A 12325-nucleotide genomic window follows, 5' to 3' on the forward strand; every position below is an offset into this window, starting at 1 on the left:
CAGCAAAGGGACACAAATCACAGCCCTCTGTACGCCTCAGAGATGCCGCTAAGGCATGGGTCCCTGTGTTACACACAGAACAGCGGCCCTGAAAGCTCGCCAGACTCTAGCTTCCTATTTCCTCAGTTGCCAAAAAGGGTATGCCTCCCCCACCTCAACCCCAAGAGACTGCCACACCTACCTTCGCTTTGCCCCGCTGGCTAGCAGGGCTCATTTCCATGTGTGTGGATTTCCAGAAATCTACAGATTTCTGATTTCATTCCACTGTGGTTGGAAAAGACCTGGCATGATTTCAGTCAGTTTAAGTTTATCAAAACTTGTTTTGTGGTCTAGCGAATGGTCTGCTGACCTCAGGATGTCCCGGGAGCTCTGCAGCACAGTGCCCTTGGCGTTCCCCAGGGCACATGGCTCACTAGGCCAGCTGGGTTTAGAGTGCTGTCCAGGCCCTCTCTCTTCTCCACCCAGTCCCGATGCTCTACTGACTACCGAAGTACGGTGCTGAGCTCTCCAAGGTTATGACCGAATTGTCTCTTCTCCCTTCAGTTCTGTCCGTTTTAGCTCTGTGTACTTTGGAGCTCTTACGGGCACGTAACTTTCTTATCTATGCCAACAACACCCCAAACCTCCTAGGAATCTGAGTTTCCTTTAGAACTTGATGAGTGCTAGGCCCTCCCCAGAAGAGGGCCCAGACCAGGAGCTGAGGCCTCTGGGTCCCCTGCTGTCTGTCCCCGCTGCAGCCTGTCTCCCTCCTGTCTTCTGAACACGCCAGCATTGCTCCTGCCTCCACGTCCCTTCTGTGTGCGCCACCCCCAAGGCCGGGAGCGCACTTCCGGCCTCGCCAAGGCCCTTCCCAGCCTCCGCCAAGGTGAACCCGTGCTCACTCGAGGCCCTACCACCCGGCGAGTGGAAGCTGCCCCTCTCCACCTCACTGCCCAGCCTCCCTCAGGCCTCTCTAGCCTGTTTTGTGTACCAGCTGGAAATGATCTACTGTGTCCGTCTGGCTGCTCTGCTCACAGCGCAGGAGCACAACCCCCAGGAGGCTGTGCACAAAGACGATCAGCAGTATTCACTGCACAAATGGAGCCCGAGTTGGCCGCAGCTCCTTCAGTGACCCGGAGAAGGAAAGTGCCTGGCCAGACAAGATTCAGATCCAGGAGACCCTCAAACCCACACTCTAAATCTCTTCTAAGAGGCATGGGACTGGCCTCTTGGTCCCAGAAAGGCTAAGAGGCCAAGGCCAGGGGAGGACAACACAGGAAATTACACCACCAGGGAGAACCTTCCAGAAGCTGCTGGAATCTCCTGTGCGGTCTGAACTAGCTAACTCAGAAGCAGTGAGGAAACCGATGCCAGCAACTTTCCTCAATAGGAGCTGGCCCAAGGACGCAAGGAGACAGAATGTACGCGAAGTCATTTCTGCTTGCCTTTGGATACACCGACTCTTCCAGAAATCCTCAACAGTGGCCGGCGTGAGGAGAAGTCTGACGTCTGCACCTCCCATCCCCCCAACTGCACTGAAGGTCTGAGCTTGCTGTCTTGGTGTCTCGTGCTGTCTTCTCCCCGAACAGGGAAAGGTCTGGGGTGAAGCAACTCCCCTTTACGCCACCCCGGCCTCAAATGAGGCCAACGCTGGCTCCACACCCACTCTGTGCAAACCCAGCAGCCTGGTGGTCGGGGGCCACCCTTCACCCCAAGGGAGGGAGAAAGCCACTCCGGGGTCAGCGGAGAACAATGCCTGGGATACACACGGGGTGCGCCCCGTAGCCGCCAACCCTCAGAGCCTGGAAGTCTGCATCCAAAGCCACGGCCACGGCCACTCATGTGAGGAGGACGCTGAGAGCAGGCTTCCGGGATTCCTCTCTGCGGAGGAGCCAGCACAGAAGCAGGTGTCCAAGTCCCATTTCTGCCTCCGCCTCCTCCCACACGAGAATCCACCTCTGTGAAGATCAGGGCTTCGGGGCGATACCTAGGCGACACTGGGGTCAGCGCCCGTTTGGGACACCGTGACAAACATGTTCCAAACCAACCTTTACGTAAGGAGGCAGCAAAGAAAGCAGCCCAAGGAGAGTCTGCCCGCGCACTTCCCGGGTGTCAGGAAGCATGAGCGAGCGAAGCGGGCTTCCAGAAGATGCAAAGCCCCACGATGGCGGCTGCTGGGGTGGGGAGCGGGCATGGGGGGGGACGGCAGGAGTGGCAGCCCACTCTCCTCAGAGCCACGGGAGCCACGGGAACCACGGGGGAGCGGCTCACTCTGTGAGGTGTGCACATCCTTGCCCCGTGTGAAACAGATGGTAACGTCTAACCCAGAATGCGGGCCCGGAACTGCCGACGTGGGCAGCTTCAGTTCTTCTTCGTAAAGGATGAAACTGAAAATTGACTATCGTTACCATTTATCAAGGGTTCCGCCCTCCCTGCCAAGCCCTGAAAGAACGCAGCCCGCATGAGGCTGTCTGGTGTGGCCTTCGAGGAGGACAAAGGTGCCAGGCCAGTCCGGGGGGAGGAATGGAGCTGGACGCTGTGTCTCAGAAGCTGGCACACAGGGACACACACAGAGACAGTAAGTGGGAATGAACAGCACCTGGGGCCTTCCTGACTTCCCAGACAAGACCAGAAAACAAGACCACGCCAGACCCCCATTTGGTCTGCCTGGGCCTCAGTGATCTCGCTACGGACTGACCGGCTGTAAAGCCCGCCGTCTGTGGCCGCAGGAAAATGGATGCCCGGGACGAACAATGACCACGGGGGGAGCCTGCTCACTCGTCCCTGTCTTCAAATGGACCACTGGCCATTCCACGCTGTTTACTCTGCTACCCAGATGACCGGCTCAGAAGTTCTGACCAAAAAGGCAGACACTGGGAGAGAAGAGCTGTGGTCTCCAAAGCTCTGAATGTCGGGTGGGAGCAGAACGAGGGTCAAGTTCCGTGCAGAAGCTGGAAGATGAGGGAAGCTGTCCAGCCAGGGGTCTGGTGCCAGAACCTGTCTGAGCTTCCTGGTGGGTCTAATAAACACACGTCAGGCTCCACAGGGCTTAGGCTCTGAGCTTCAGTCCAGGGGACTTAAGCCAGGCTTGGAGTGAGCACTAAGACTGCCTGCTTTCTCCGGACCAGAGAGCTTGATCTGCGTGCGCTCTGGTCTCCTCCAAGCTGTCTTCTGAGAGCCAGGAGGTCTGATATATGGAGGCTTGTTCCCGGTACTGAGTCTTCGACGGCCAGCGTCTGGGGAGACTGAAAGATGAGCGCGCCCTCTGTAAGCACCAGTCCAGCGGGCCACGATTTATTACAAAGAACCCCCAGCTTTACATTCCCCCCGGGGACCATGCAATCAAGAACAGAGTGAGCGTGATGGGTGTGACCGGCTGGGTGAGGGTGGGCGGTCTCCTGCATTCCAGTGTGGTACGGGCGAGATCCCAATCTGTTTGGCTGCAAAAGCGACGAGTCCGAGCTAACCAAAGAAACGCGGCAGCCCGAGAGGAAGCTGGGATCGGGTTCCATTGGCCTTGAGTTATGCCCTAAATGACCTAAAAAACACTTACTTTGCCTTGAACACACCCAAAGAATGCTGGGTAATGGGGAGTCAGTGGCAACAAGCCAGAGTCTTCTACGCTGAAAGCCCAAGGCAGCGAGCCCTGGTCGGCTCAGAGCTGTCACCAAATGATGTGACAGTGGCACTGTCGGGACTGGGGATTCCTACAGTTACGAAAGCTAAAAGCAAAGAGCACGTGTGTGTGTCGTGCGCATGGCCTTCGCCGCTCTGCTGGTACATTCATCGACTGCTCCCCCCGGTCCTGACTTCCTCCTACAGTGACCCACAACCCATCCTGAGGTTCCCTACTGTTAACACTTCACCTTGCAGGGCAGGGCTGGGGATGGTTTGAATTTCTTGGGATTAGAGCCTCTGACCCAAAGTCCACAGGAACCGAGAAGTCAAGTCCCACTGGCTAGGCCTCAGAAATCCACATCTGGCCTAGCCACAAGCAGAAGGTGAGACCCCCCTAGGTGCCTCTGGAACAGCAGCTGCTGGGCCTCGACCTCTGTGACCTACCCGTTTGCCCCGAGCCTCTTGGGCAGATCCACCTGAAGGTCATCTGTTTTCAGGGAACTGAGAACATGATTTCCTGTGCTTGCAAAGGCTGAAGGCACAATAACTCATAATACCGACTCAGGAGAAGGTTCCCGGAGCTGCCTGGCCCCGAACTGAAAAAGTAATCACCTCCTCATTCTTGCTCTGTCAGTCTAGTGCTCTCATGAGGGCTGCACCCCTACGACACTTTGGTGTGAGTGCCTCCTGGCTGGCGTCTTTACTGGGCCCAAACACACTTGTATGCCACGAGGGACTGCCCCCTCACTCCTACCTGGCACGTGGTTGAGACGGTCCCTTCTTTTCCCACCACACACGGACTCCTCTCCAAAATGTTAAAATCGGCCTCCAACCTCACCTTCACTTCTTCCTGGGTGTCCCAGGGTTTGGGGGCTGTTACTGAATTTTAATGATTTCCTTAAGAACACAGGGGATCACTGATGTCTGGGATTGTGACGCCCTGGATGGCTGCCCAGTGCTTGGTGTGCACAGCAGGGCCCCTTGTTTGCTTGCCTGGGAGCCATTTTTCCCTGCCATGAGAATGGGGGGGGGCTTAGGCACCCACATGGTTTTCGATCCTGAATGTAGGATGATGTTTACCTTTCCCATTTTATCAACCTCCAAACACTCAAGACATTTCTTGTTCTCGAGAGTTCACAATCTTCTCCACCTATAATCTTCAAAAGCCTTCTCAATACAAAGATAAGGGGCTCAAGGGATTCCCTCTGGATTCAAAGGAAGAGTCCTTTCTTCTTCCTGCTTTGATTGAAGACAAGCAGTTCACAGCCTAACCACAGTCCAAACACAATTGGTCTCGCAAAGCAGTCTGCCTTAGACACCTCCTTTTCCTCTAGATCAAGGAAGTCGGGGCTTCTGGTGTTTCTAAGACCCTGAACCTGAATGCCCAAATTCAGGGAGAGGACAAAGAACCATGGAAGGACAGAGAGGGGGGGTCGAATTTGGTTTGGGAGGTTCTACCCCATTATTCAATCCCTCTTTCGACCCCTCATGTCTCTTTCAGGAAACAGGATTAGCTTCTTGCTATGGGTGTACATATGCCCCCATTCAGAAAGTCTCCGTGTAAAAGGGGACTCCATCTGTCCTGACTTTCTGGCAGCAGGAATTAAAGGGAGCTGCAGAGATCGTGACCACCTTCTCAGTTATCATCAGCTGCTTGTGGTTTAGGGTCTGGATCTGAGGAACCCGAAGGGAAAGGGGCTGATCTGGGTTGGGACCCCCAGGCTGTGGAGCGCCGGGTGGAGGCGGACTTACCCCTGCCAGTTCTCGCGGGAAAGGAAGAAGCTGGGCTTCAGGAGTGCTGGCGGAAGCGCTAGCGGGGGCAGGAGGCTCTAGGGCATGCTCACCAGCTGACTCGGGGTGACCCGTGCCATGGTGGGGGGCCTCAGCCTCCCCCCGAGGCTCCTCTCCCGAATCCGACAAGTCTTTTTGCTCTGCAGAGGACTGGGAGCAAAAAAGACAATTTTCCTTCAATGTAAATACAGGCCACAACATGGGATGGGGGTGGGCAGGGATCAAAGGGCTGGAGACGCTCAGACTTCAGCAGCTCCTGCCTGGGAAGACGAGCCAAGAAAGCTGGCACGTGCTGTTGTTTTGCTCCACGAAACTGGCCCTCCAGAATGGAAGTACGGAAAATGAACGTGGATTTGGCTGCGGTTTAACTGTGCAGGAGGCCTGGGCCCCCTTCCAAAAAGCAGGCAGCACGGAGCTACGGTGCTTATGGGCTGTGCATGAGGAACAACACTCGTGGTGACCAAAATGGGGGCAGAGGCTCTATCAGAGGGGGACAGGGGCGATCATGTCTGATTGTCCCTAGGGGTTAAGGACCCATCTCGGCAAGAATACTGATGGGGAAAGCTGGCCCTCGGCACCATTTCTGTCCACTAAGGTGGCGAAGGCAGGCCTGGAATAGCACACAGCTACAAAACGGGGCGCGGAGGGTCCGCATGCTTCTGCATTCTGCTTGAGTGCTTCCCGCAGCTGAGATCAAGGCAACGCTTTCTCGGTGCTCAGTGAGTGCTGATGCGTGGTGACCAAGCCAGCTGGCAGACACTCGGAGAGTTCAGCTGGAGGAAGGAGCCCCTTGGCCTAGGATTCTCCCACGTTCACCCTGAACACCTCGGCAAGGGTGTATTTAGAAAACAGCCAGGGCAAGAGAAAGCTGGTTCTGGAAGTCTTTGTCCTTGGAAGTCCAACACCCCTAGCATCCTTCGAGGTGGTTCCTGGGACTCTGGAGGGGCTCCCGTGGACCCAGAGCCCTGTGGCTGACTCCTTTCTTGAGGAATGGGTTAAGAAGCCTGTGTCCTGAAACAGAGAGGCTCTGGTCCCCAGATCTGCTCTGCACCGTCCACAACACGGAGCCATTTCTCCTGCTTTTTGAATTATGTGGCTGCCCTGTCTTTCCACAGACCTGGCCGTGTTTCTTCTGAGTATGAAGTGACTAAAACCTCTTTAGATGGGGCTTGGGGGCTAGTTCCTAAAGGTGAGCCTGATGGATAAAAGGAACTCTGTAAAGAGGATTTAAGAGAACTTTCAAACATTCTGAGGAAGGCAAAAGAAACAAAATGTTAACTCATCCACACACCTAAAAAGTCACCAAAATCTATTCTTCCTATCCAGGGGAGATCCACATGCACAAGGCCTTTCTTCTCAAGCTGTTCCTCCAACCTACTCAGGACATGAAGGTTGGTCCACGCACCAACACTTGATAAGAGAAAAACCCAGAGCTCTCCGGAAAACGGCCTATCTCTAATTGGAACCACAGGGGATTTTCTTTTTTTAACCCCTACTTTTCGAGCGTAAGTGTTCAAGTGTCCTGGTGGCGCTGAACTCGAGATGGAGCCCAAGCTAGAGGACCAAAAAGAAACACAGATGCCATCCCAGCACTTTCTACCTGGGTCTGAGTGACTTTGCTGGACAAAAAAAGTGAGCTCTGGAGAACCAAGACAGGACCTGTAGTTCCTCAACATGTTTGTTAAAATCAGACATCAAGATTTTGGTCGCTTTTGACATCATCCTGAAATTCACATGGCTGACAAAAATCCAGAAACAAACAGGTGCACACAGGATAGGCTTGTTACATCAACAGTAGCTTCCAGAGGAGGTCTAGACGTTCTGTGACAGCGCTTTCAGGAAGCCTTACTTCCTGCTCAACAGCATTTCTGCAACAGCTTTCTGTCCTTCTCCCAAACAGACAACACCCTACACGTGAGACCTCACCTGTTCAGAAGAGTAAGCTTTTGGAAGATAAAGTATCCGGAAGAAACAGTCGTCACAGTCAATGAAACTACCACCTTCTAAAATTCGAAGTCTCTTCACATCAAAAAGAAAAGAAAAAACAAAACAAAACAAAACAAAACACAAAACCGTCTCCATGCAAGGCAGTTAAGGAGAAAAAAAAAAAGTTTCATTTTTGCCACTAAAACCAGAAATGCATACATGCAAGCGGTTCACGAAGAGCGCCCTCTTGAGGAAGCGTGAGAACATGGAAGGAAGGACGGGAAATGGCGCACTGTCAGCAGGGCTCTGGGACGGGATTTTCCGCATCAGGGCTGGAGTTCAAACCATGAATCGTTTTCTCTAACCGGGAACCGGGAACGGGGGACTGACAACCTGTCACGCGATACCAGTGGTGGGCCGCCGCCACCAATCCGTAGCCTGCTATAAATGCAACTTGGGCCTTGGATGGGAAGGACAGAAAACGCCATGTGGCTTTGCTACTGAACAAAAACAAAAACAAAACACCTGGGCTAACAGCTTTTTTTTTTTTTTTTTTTTTTCCAATTTCAAATCTTTTACCTCAGTAGGACTCAGTAATAACACTGGGGCCTGTGGAGTGTCTCCTGGGCAGGGTGGCCACGAGCTCTGAAGGGCAGCCCACTGGCTGGTTGAGAGACCGCTCGCTGAAAGGGAAGCCGGTGGAAGCAGGACTTCCTGACCACTGTGGATCAAGAAATGGCTCAAGACACAGCTGTAAAGAACATTTTGGTGACAGGACAACACGGTAATGGACTATATACACTAAAGGACATGTCTGACTTCACGATCATTTTCTTAGGAGTGACAGGAGCACTGGGGCCACAGAGAGCAGCGGTCTTCATCCCGGGAGCCGCCGACAGAAGGAGTTAGGGGAGAAACCGCAGATGGGGGCCACTTGGAGTCGTGCGCTTCTGGCACTTACGACAAAGATGTCACTGGTGAGGCCTGATGAGGGACACCGAAGTGTCCACAATACCATTCATTCAACTTCTCTGAGGACCTGAATATTTTCGAAATACGAAGTTGAAGAGAAAAGGGGCAACGAGCCACGGCAGCCCGTGCAGCCTGCTCCCTGCTCTGCCTCTGCAGGCTGAGGGGCAGACGGGCTGGAGGTCGGCGAGAGACACAGGACCTGAAAGAGGCTCAAACCCCCATTTCTGTCCGAAGTGCCACGGCTGCTGCCTGCAGCTCTGCCTGCACATCTCCCTGGAAACGGGAAGCCGAGGAGAAACAAACGCGGCTTGCTCTCTTACTTCTGAGCTGTCCTAAGCAGCAGAGAAAGAAAAGAAGATTCCGTCTCTGCCTGGCCACTCTCCACCCAGCCGCTCAGAGAGCCGCCCAGGCGGACAGTTCTCGGGAGGCTCCTCTTTTGTAAACATGCGGAGGGTTCCCCGTGTCCTGCTTGTGGTGCTGTCCCAGAGGCACGACAGGAGCGGAGGGCTGAACCCCAAAAAGCCGGAGAGCAGTTATGTTTAGAAGCCCGTTCAGAGTTGGCTCTGAGTCAGTATTTTGATAAGAACTACATCTGCACATTTTAAGATGACCAAGAGCAGTTTCCCAGCTACTCTTTGGAGGCAACTTCGCCCCAACCTTCCGCACGTAACACAAACAAGTCAGCCTCTGAATTACAAGGCCACAGACAAGGACCGCCTCAGCTGTGAAAGTAGTACTGATGTGGAAATAAGTAATTTAAAAAATATTTTAAATTCAGCCAAATATTACATTTTAGAGTTTAGTCCTGCTGGTTGTCCAAAAGTTTCAGGTTTAAAGAATTATTAATTCCTACTGCTTGTTTTAAGTCTGGGCTTGGCAAACTTTTTCTATAAAGAAAGGGTCAGCTACTAACTATTTTTGACTCTGTAGGCCGTATGTCTCCATCCAAATTACTTCACTCTGCTGTCACAGACTCGGCTATGGGGAACAGATGAGTATGGCTGTGTGCCAATAAAACTTTATTTATAAAAACAGGCGGTGATGACAGGTCTTATTAGTTTGCTGACCCATTTAAAAGTGGTTCAAAAGATCATAATAAAATTCAAAATTCTACAAAATCCTGAGAGAAGCAACTTTCATATCTAAAACAGAAATTGAACACGGGCATTTCTAAAAGCTAGCAGAAATGCAGCAGCCCCCTCACAGTGACTGACGCTCCAAAACACGTATGATAAAAATACATGTAATTAAGTGATATGTGTTGGTCAGGGCCCATGGGAGAGGAGACCGCAGAGGCTTAAGTGTCTTGAAATTACCACCTGGAAAACCGAAACACAACAGGAAGAATGTTTCCTCAGGTGTTATGATTCTTTCTTTAGCAAAAGAATGAACAATGGGAAAGTTTAATTTGAGAGCAACCCTAGCAGATCAGCCCTGGCTCACACGGAAGGTATGCTGAAAGGGGGTCCTTCTTGTGGGGGTGGTTGGACCACCACTTCTCCCTCCTGCCCCCCTGCACACACACATGCTCTCTTCCTGGCACAGTACTTGAATGCAGTCCAGGACAATGTGGGCCACACGGAAGTCTGGTCTTTCTTCTCAGGCTGAGGGATGGGATCTAGGAGCCGCAGCTGAACCTCTAGGAGTCCCAAAGCGACAGACCAGCAGCCCCCAACCTCAGAGCTGGCCACCCTGCCAGGGGACTGGGGATCCACCAGAGCATTCTCTCAAAATGCTGTTCTTATCAACAAGATACAAACGGATTTCAAAACACACAGAACCCAGCGCAGCACGTTGGTCCCTCGCTCTGAAATCTGGTAATGGGTATTACATCACATCTGCTGTCCTGGGGCAGGGGTGGGAGGGACCATCCATTTGCTGGACAGAGTCCTTCTTAAAAGCTTTGGAAGCATCGACCGCAGAACACCAACTAACTTTGGACACAACCCCGACCTTCCACACTGATTTGCCAAAACGTCAACGCCATCTAGGTAAACAGCGCACGTGACGTCGGAACGCTACAGCCGCACAGAGCAGGACTTTAAGAAGCTATTAGCTCACTGCTACGAACTGGGCAAAGTATTCCCAACGTCAGGGCAACCAAGGCATTTAAAATCCAAGAGGGGGAAGCAATGTGTAACAAAGATGGACGGTAAATACATAACGCAAGCCAACTAATAAGTCCTCGAAGTGCGTTTATGCCAAGTTGGTTGGGGGTCAGAATATCTCCCTAAAATCTTTCAAGGTGATGTCTTCCCCCTTAACCACCATTACTCTCCCTCCTTCCCTCCCCTCTTCTGTCTACCTTTTCTCTCCTACTCTTCTTAATGTACACTCTTCCTAAAATAAAGCATTAGAGATTAGAAACTATCTTTCTGCCACTGTTAAAAGCAAGAAATCTGAGCCCTTTCCACACACGCCCGTCTTAACCTCTCACATGGTAACTTGAAGCCACAGGACCTTTTCCCTTCAAGCTCTGTGTGGTGGCTTGAAAGACAGAAGCGCCCTTGGCCCACTTGGCCGTGTAACCTGGGAGAGCCCTCTGGGATAAAACAAATCAGAGTAATCACGGGAAGAGAGAACATACCGGCCCCTTACCTTTTGTCCTTTATCCTTCTGAAACACAAAGACGGGCGGAGCAATGGCAGGTTTTTCTGCAAAAAGAAAAATTGGTTTTTTTCCCCCCAACACTACAGTCATACAGTAAACAAAGCTACATTTGTTTGTAATAAGTTAAAAACAAAAAACAAACCCAAAATAAAACCGGTAGCTCCGAAGAACATCAAATCACTCAGAAAACGGTTTCTTGAAGCGGCTGTGTGGGCATGTCGTTTGTGAAAACCCGACACCTAACGTTAGGGTATGCGCCCTTTTCTGCGTGCCTATCACACACCAAGAAAAAGGTTTCAAGACGCACTGAGAACAGCCCCGCCCCGGGCTGGGGCAGAGCTGTGGGGAGAGCTGTGGGCAGGGCGGCAGGCTGCTGGGCACCCAGGGCGCTGCCGCCACCCAGCGCCGCCAGCGGTGGCCTCGCAGGAACGAGGCACAGGGGGTCAGATCTTATGTGGCACCTTCCCAATTTCAAATGCTGGAGACTAGTTTAGGTTTTTCCAATTTCAAGGCCAGCGGGGGGCCTGGGGATGACCGGACCGACGGCCGCCTCTTGGCCACACAGCTCATGCCCTTCGGAGAGCGTACCCTGGTTGAGGCACCTGACATTCCACTTGGATCTCTAAGTGAGATCACCTGCCAAAAAAAAGAATTTAAGGAGCTGGAAAAAACCCGAGTCCATCTTGCCCAGCTGTTGAAGGAGGAAACCCTTGAAATGTTCGGTCACACGACGAGGCCAGGGTGGCGCCACCTGCTGTTGTCAGGCAAGGCCTTCGGCCTCCCGCCCAGGGGCAGCCGCATCTGCAGCCCTCTGCCGCCTGCCCCTGCCGCCCGCTGGGGGTTTGTGCAGGAGGACAACCTTCACCCGGACGCCGCCTGCCCCACTGCCGTGATTCCCTGAGCAGCCCTCTCCCGGTACAGGGGCTGGTGCTGCCCGACAAAGCCCGACGGAGGAGGGAATGAAGGTGCCTGTGCCAGACAGGGAATGACAGCAAAGGGATGCGGGAGGCGCTCTGGACAGCAGCGGCGCGTCCACATCACTGCCACCGCAGGGCAGCCCGGCGAGCTCCCGGCACTGCCCTTCAGCCCACAAGCCAGCCTCCAGCTCACTCCTGTGCTTGACTCCAGCCAGCGGCAAAGAGTGAAGGCACACGGGAAGGAACTCCCAGCCCAGCATCCCTCCAGTCCCCCATTTCTTCAGGGAACCACCCCTCCTTCGCCCCTGGCTCTAGGTCCGGGGAGGAGAGTACTTGGTACTCCGGCCCCAGGGGACACCATGGCATGTGAGTAAGGCCAGGCCGCTGACAGTGAATGGGACTTTTACTGGAGCTACCGGGGAAGGGGGTGCTGTTTCTGCTGGGGCCGCAGGGCTGGTAGGAGGTAACCCCGGGGTTGTGAGTGGTCTCACGTCACCAAAGGGATGTTGGAC

General features: G+C 53.2%; 1 protein-coding gene across 8 annotated transcripts in view; it reads right to left on the reverse strand.

Annotated features, from left to right (window-relative positions):
• The window catches only part of RANBP3 (RAN binding protein 3), a 51906-nt gene that overhangs the window by 22195 nt on the left and 17386 nt on the right, over positions 1-12325 (reverse strand). For 5 of the 8 annotated variants that reach the window (XM_032883721.1, XM_032883720.1, XM_032883722.1 and 2 more), the window contains exons 2-3: positions 10885-10940; positions 5350-5538 (exon numbers count right to left, since the gene is read on the reverse strand). In XM_032883721.1, coding sequence (XP_032739612.1) covers positions 5350-5538; positions 10885-10940 — 245 coding nt within the window. Of the gene's footprint in view, positions 1-4677; positions 4834-5349; positions 5539-10884; positions 10941-12325 lie in introns of those variants that run through there. The other 3 variants (XM_032883725.1, XM_032883723.1, XM_032883724.1) reach the window with 2 other exon arrangements.

Source organism: Lontra canadensis, unplaced genomic scaffold (genome assembly GCF_010015895.1).
Source record: "Lontra canadensis isolate GAN:19392208 unplaced genomic scaffold, GSC_riverotter_1.0 scaffold88, whole genome shotgun sequence".
Classification (NCBI taxonomy): domain Eukaryota; kingdom Metazoa; phylum Chordata; class Mammalia; order Carnivora; family Mustelidae; genus Lontra; species Lontra canadensis.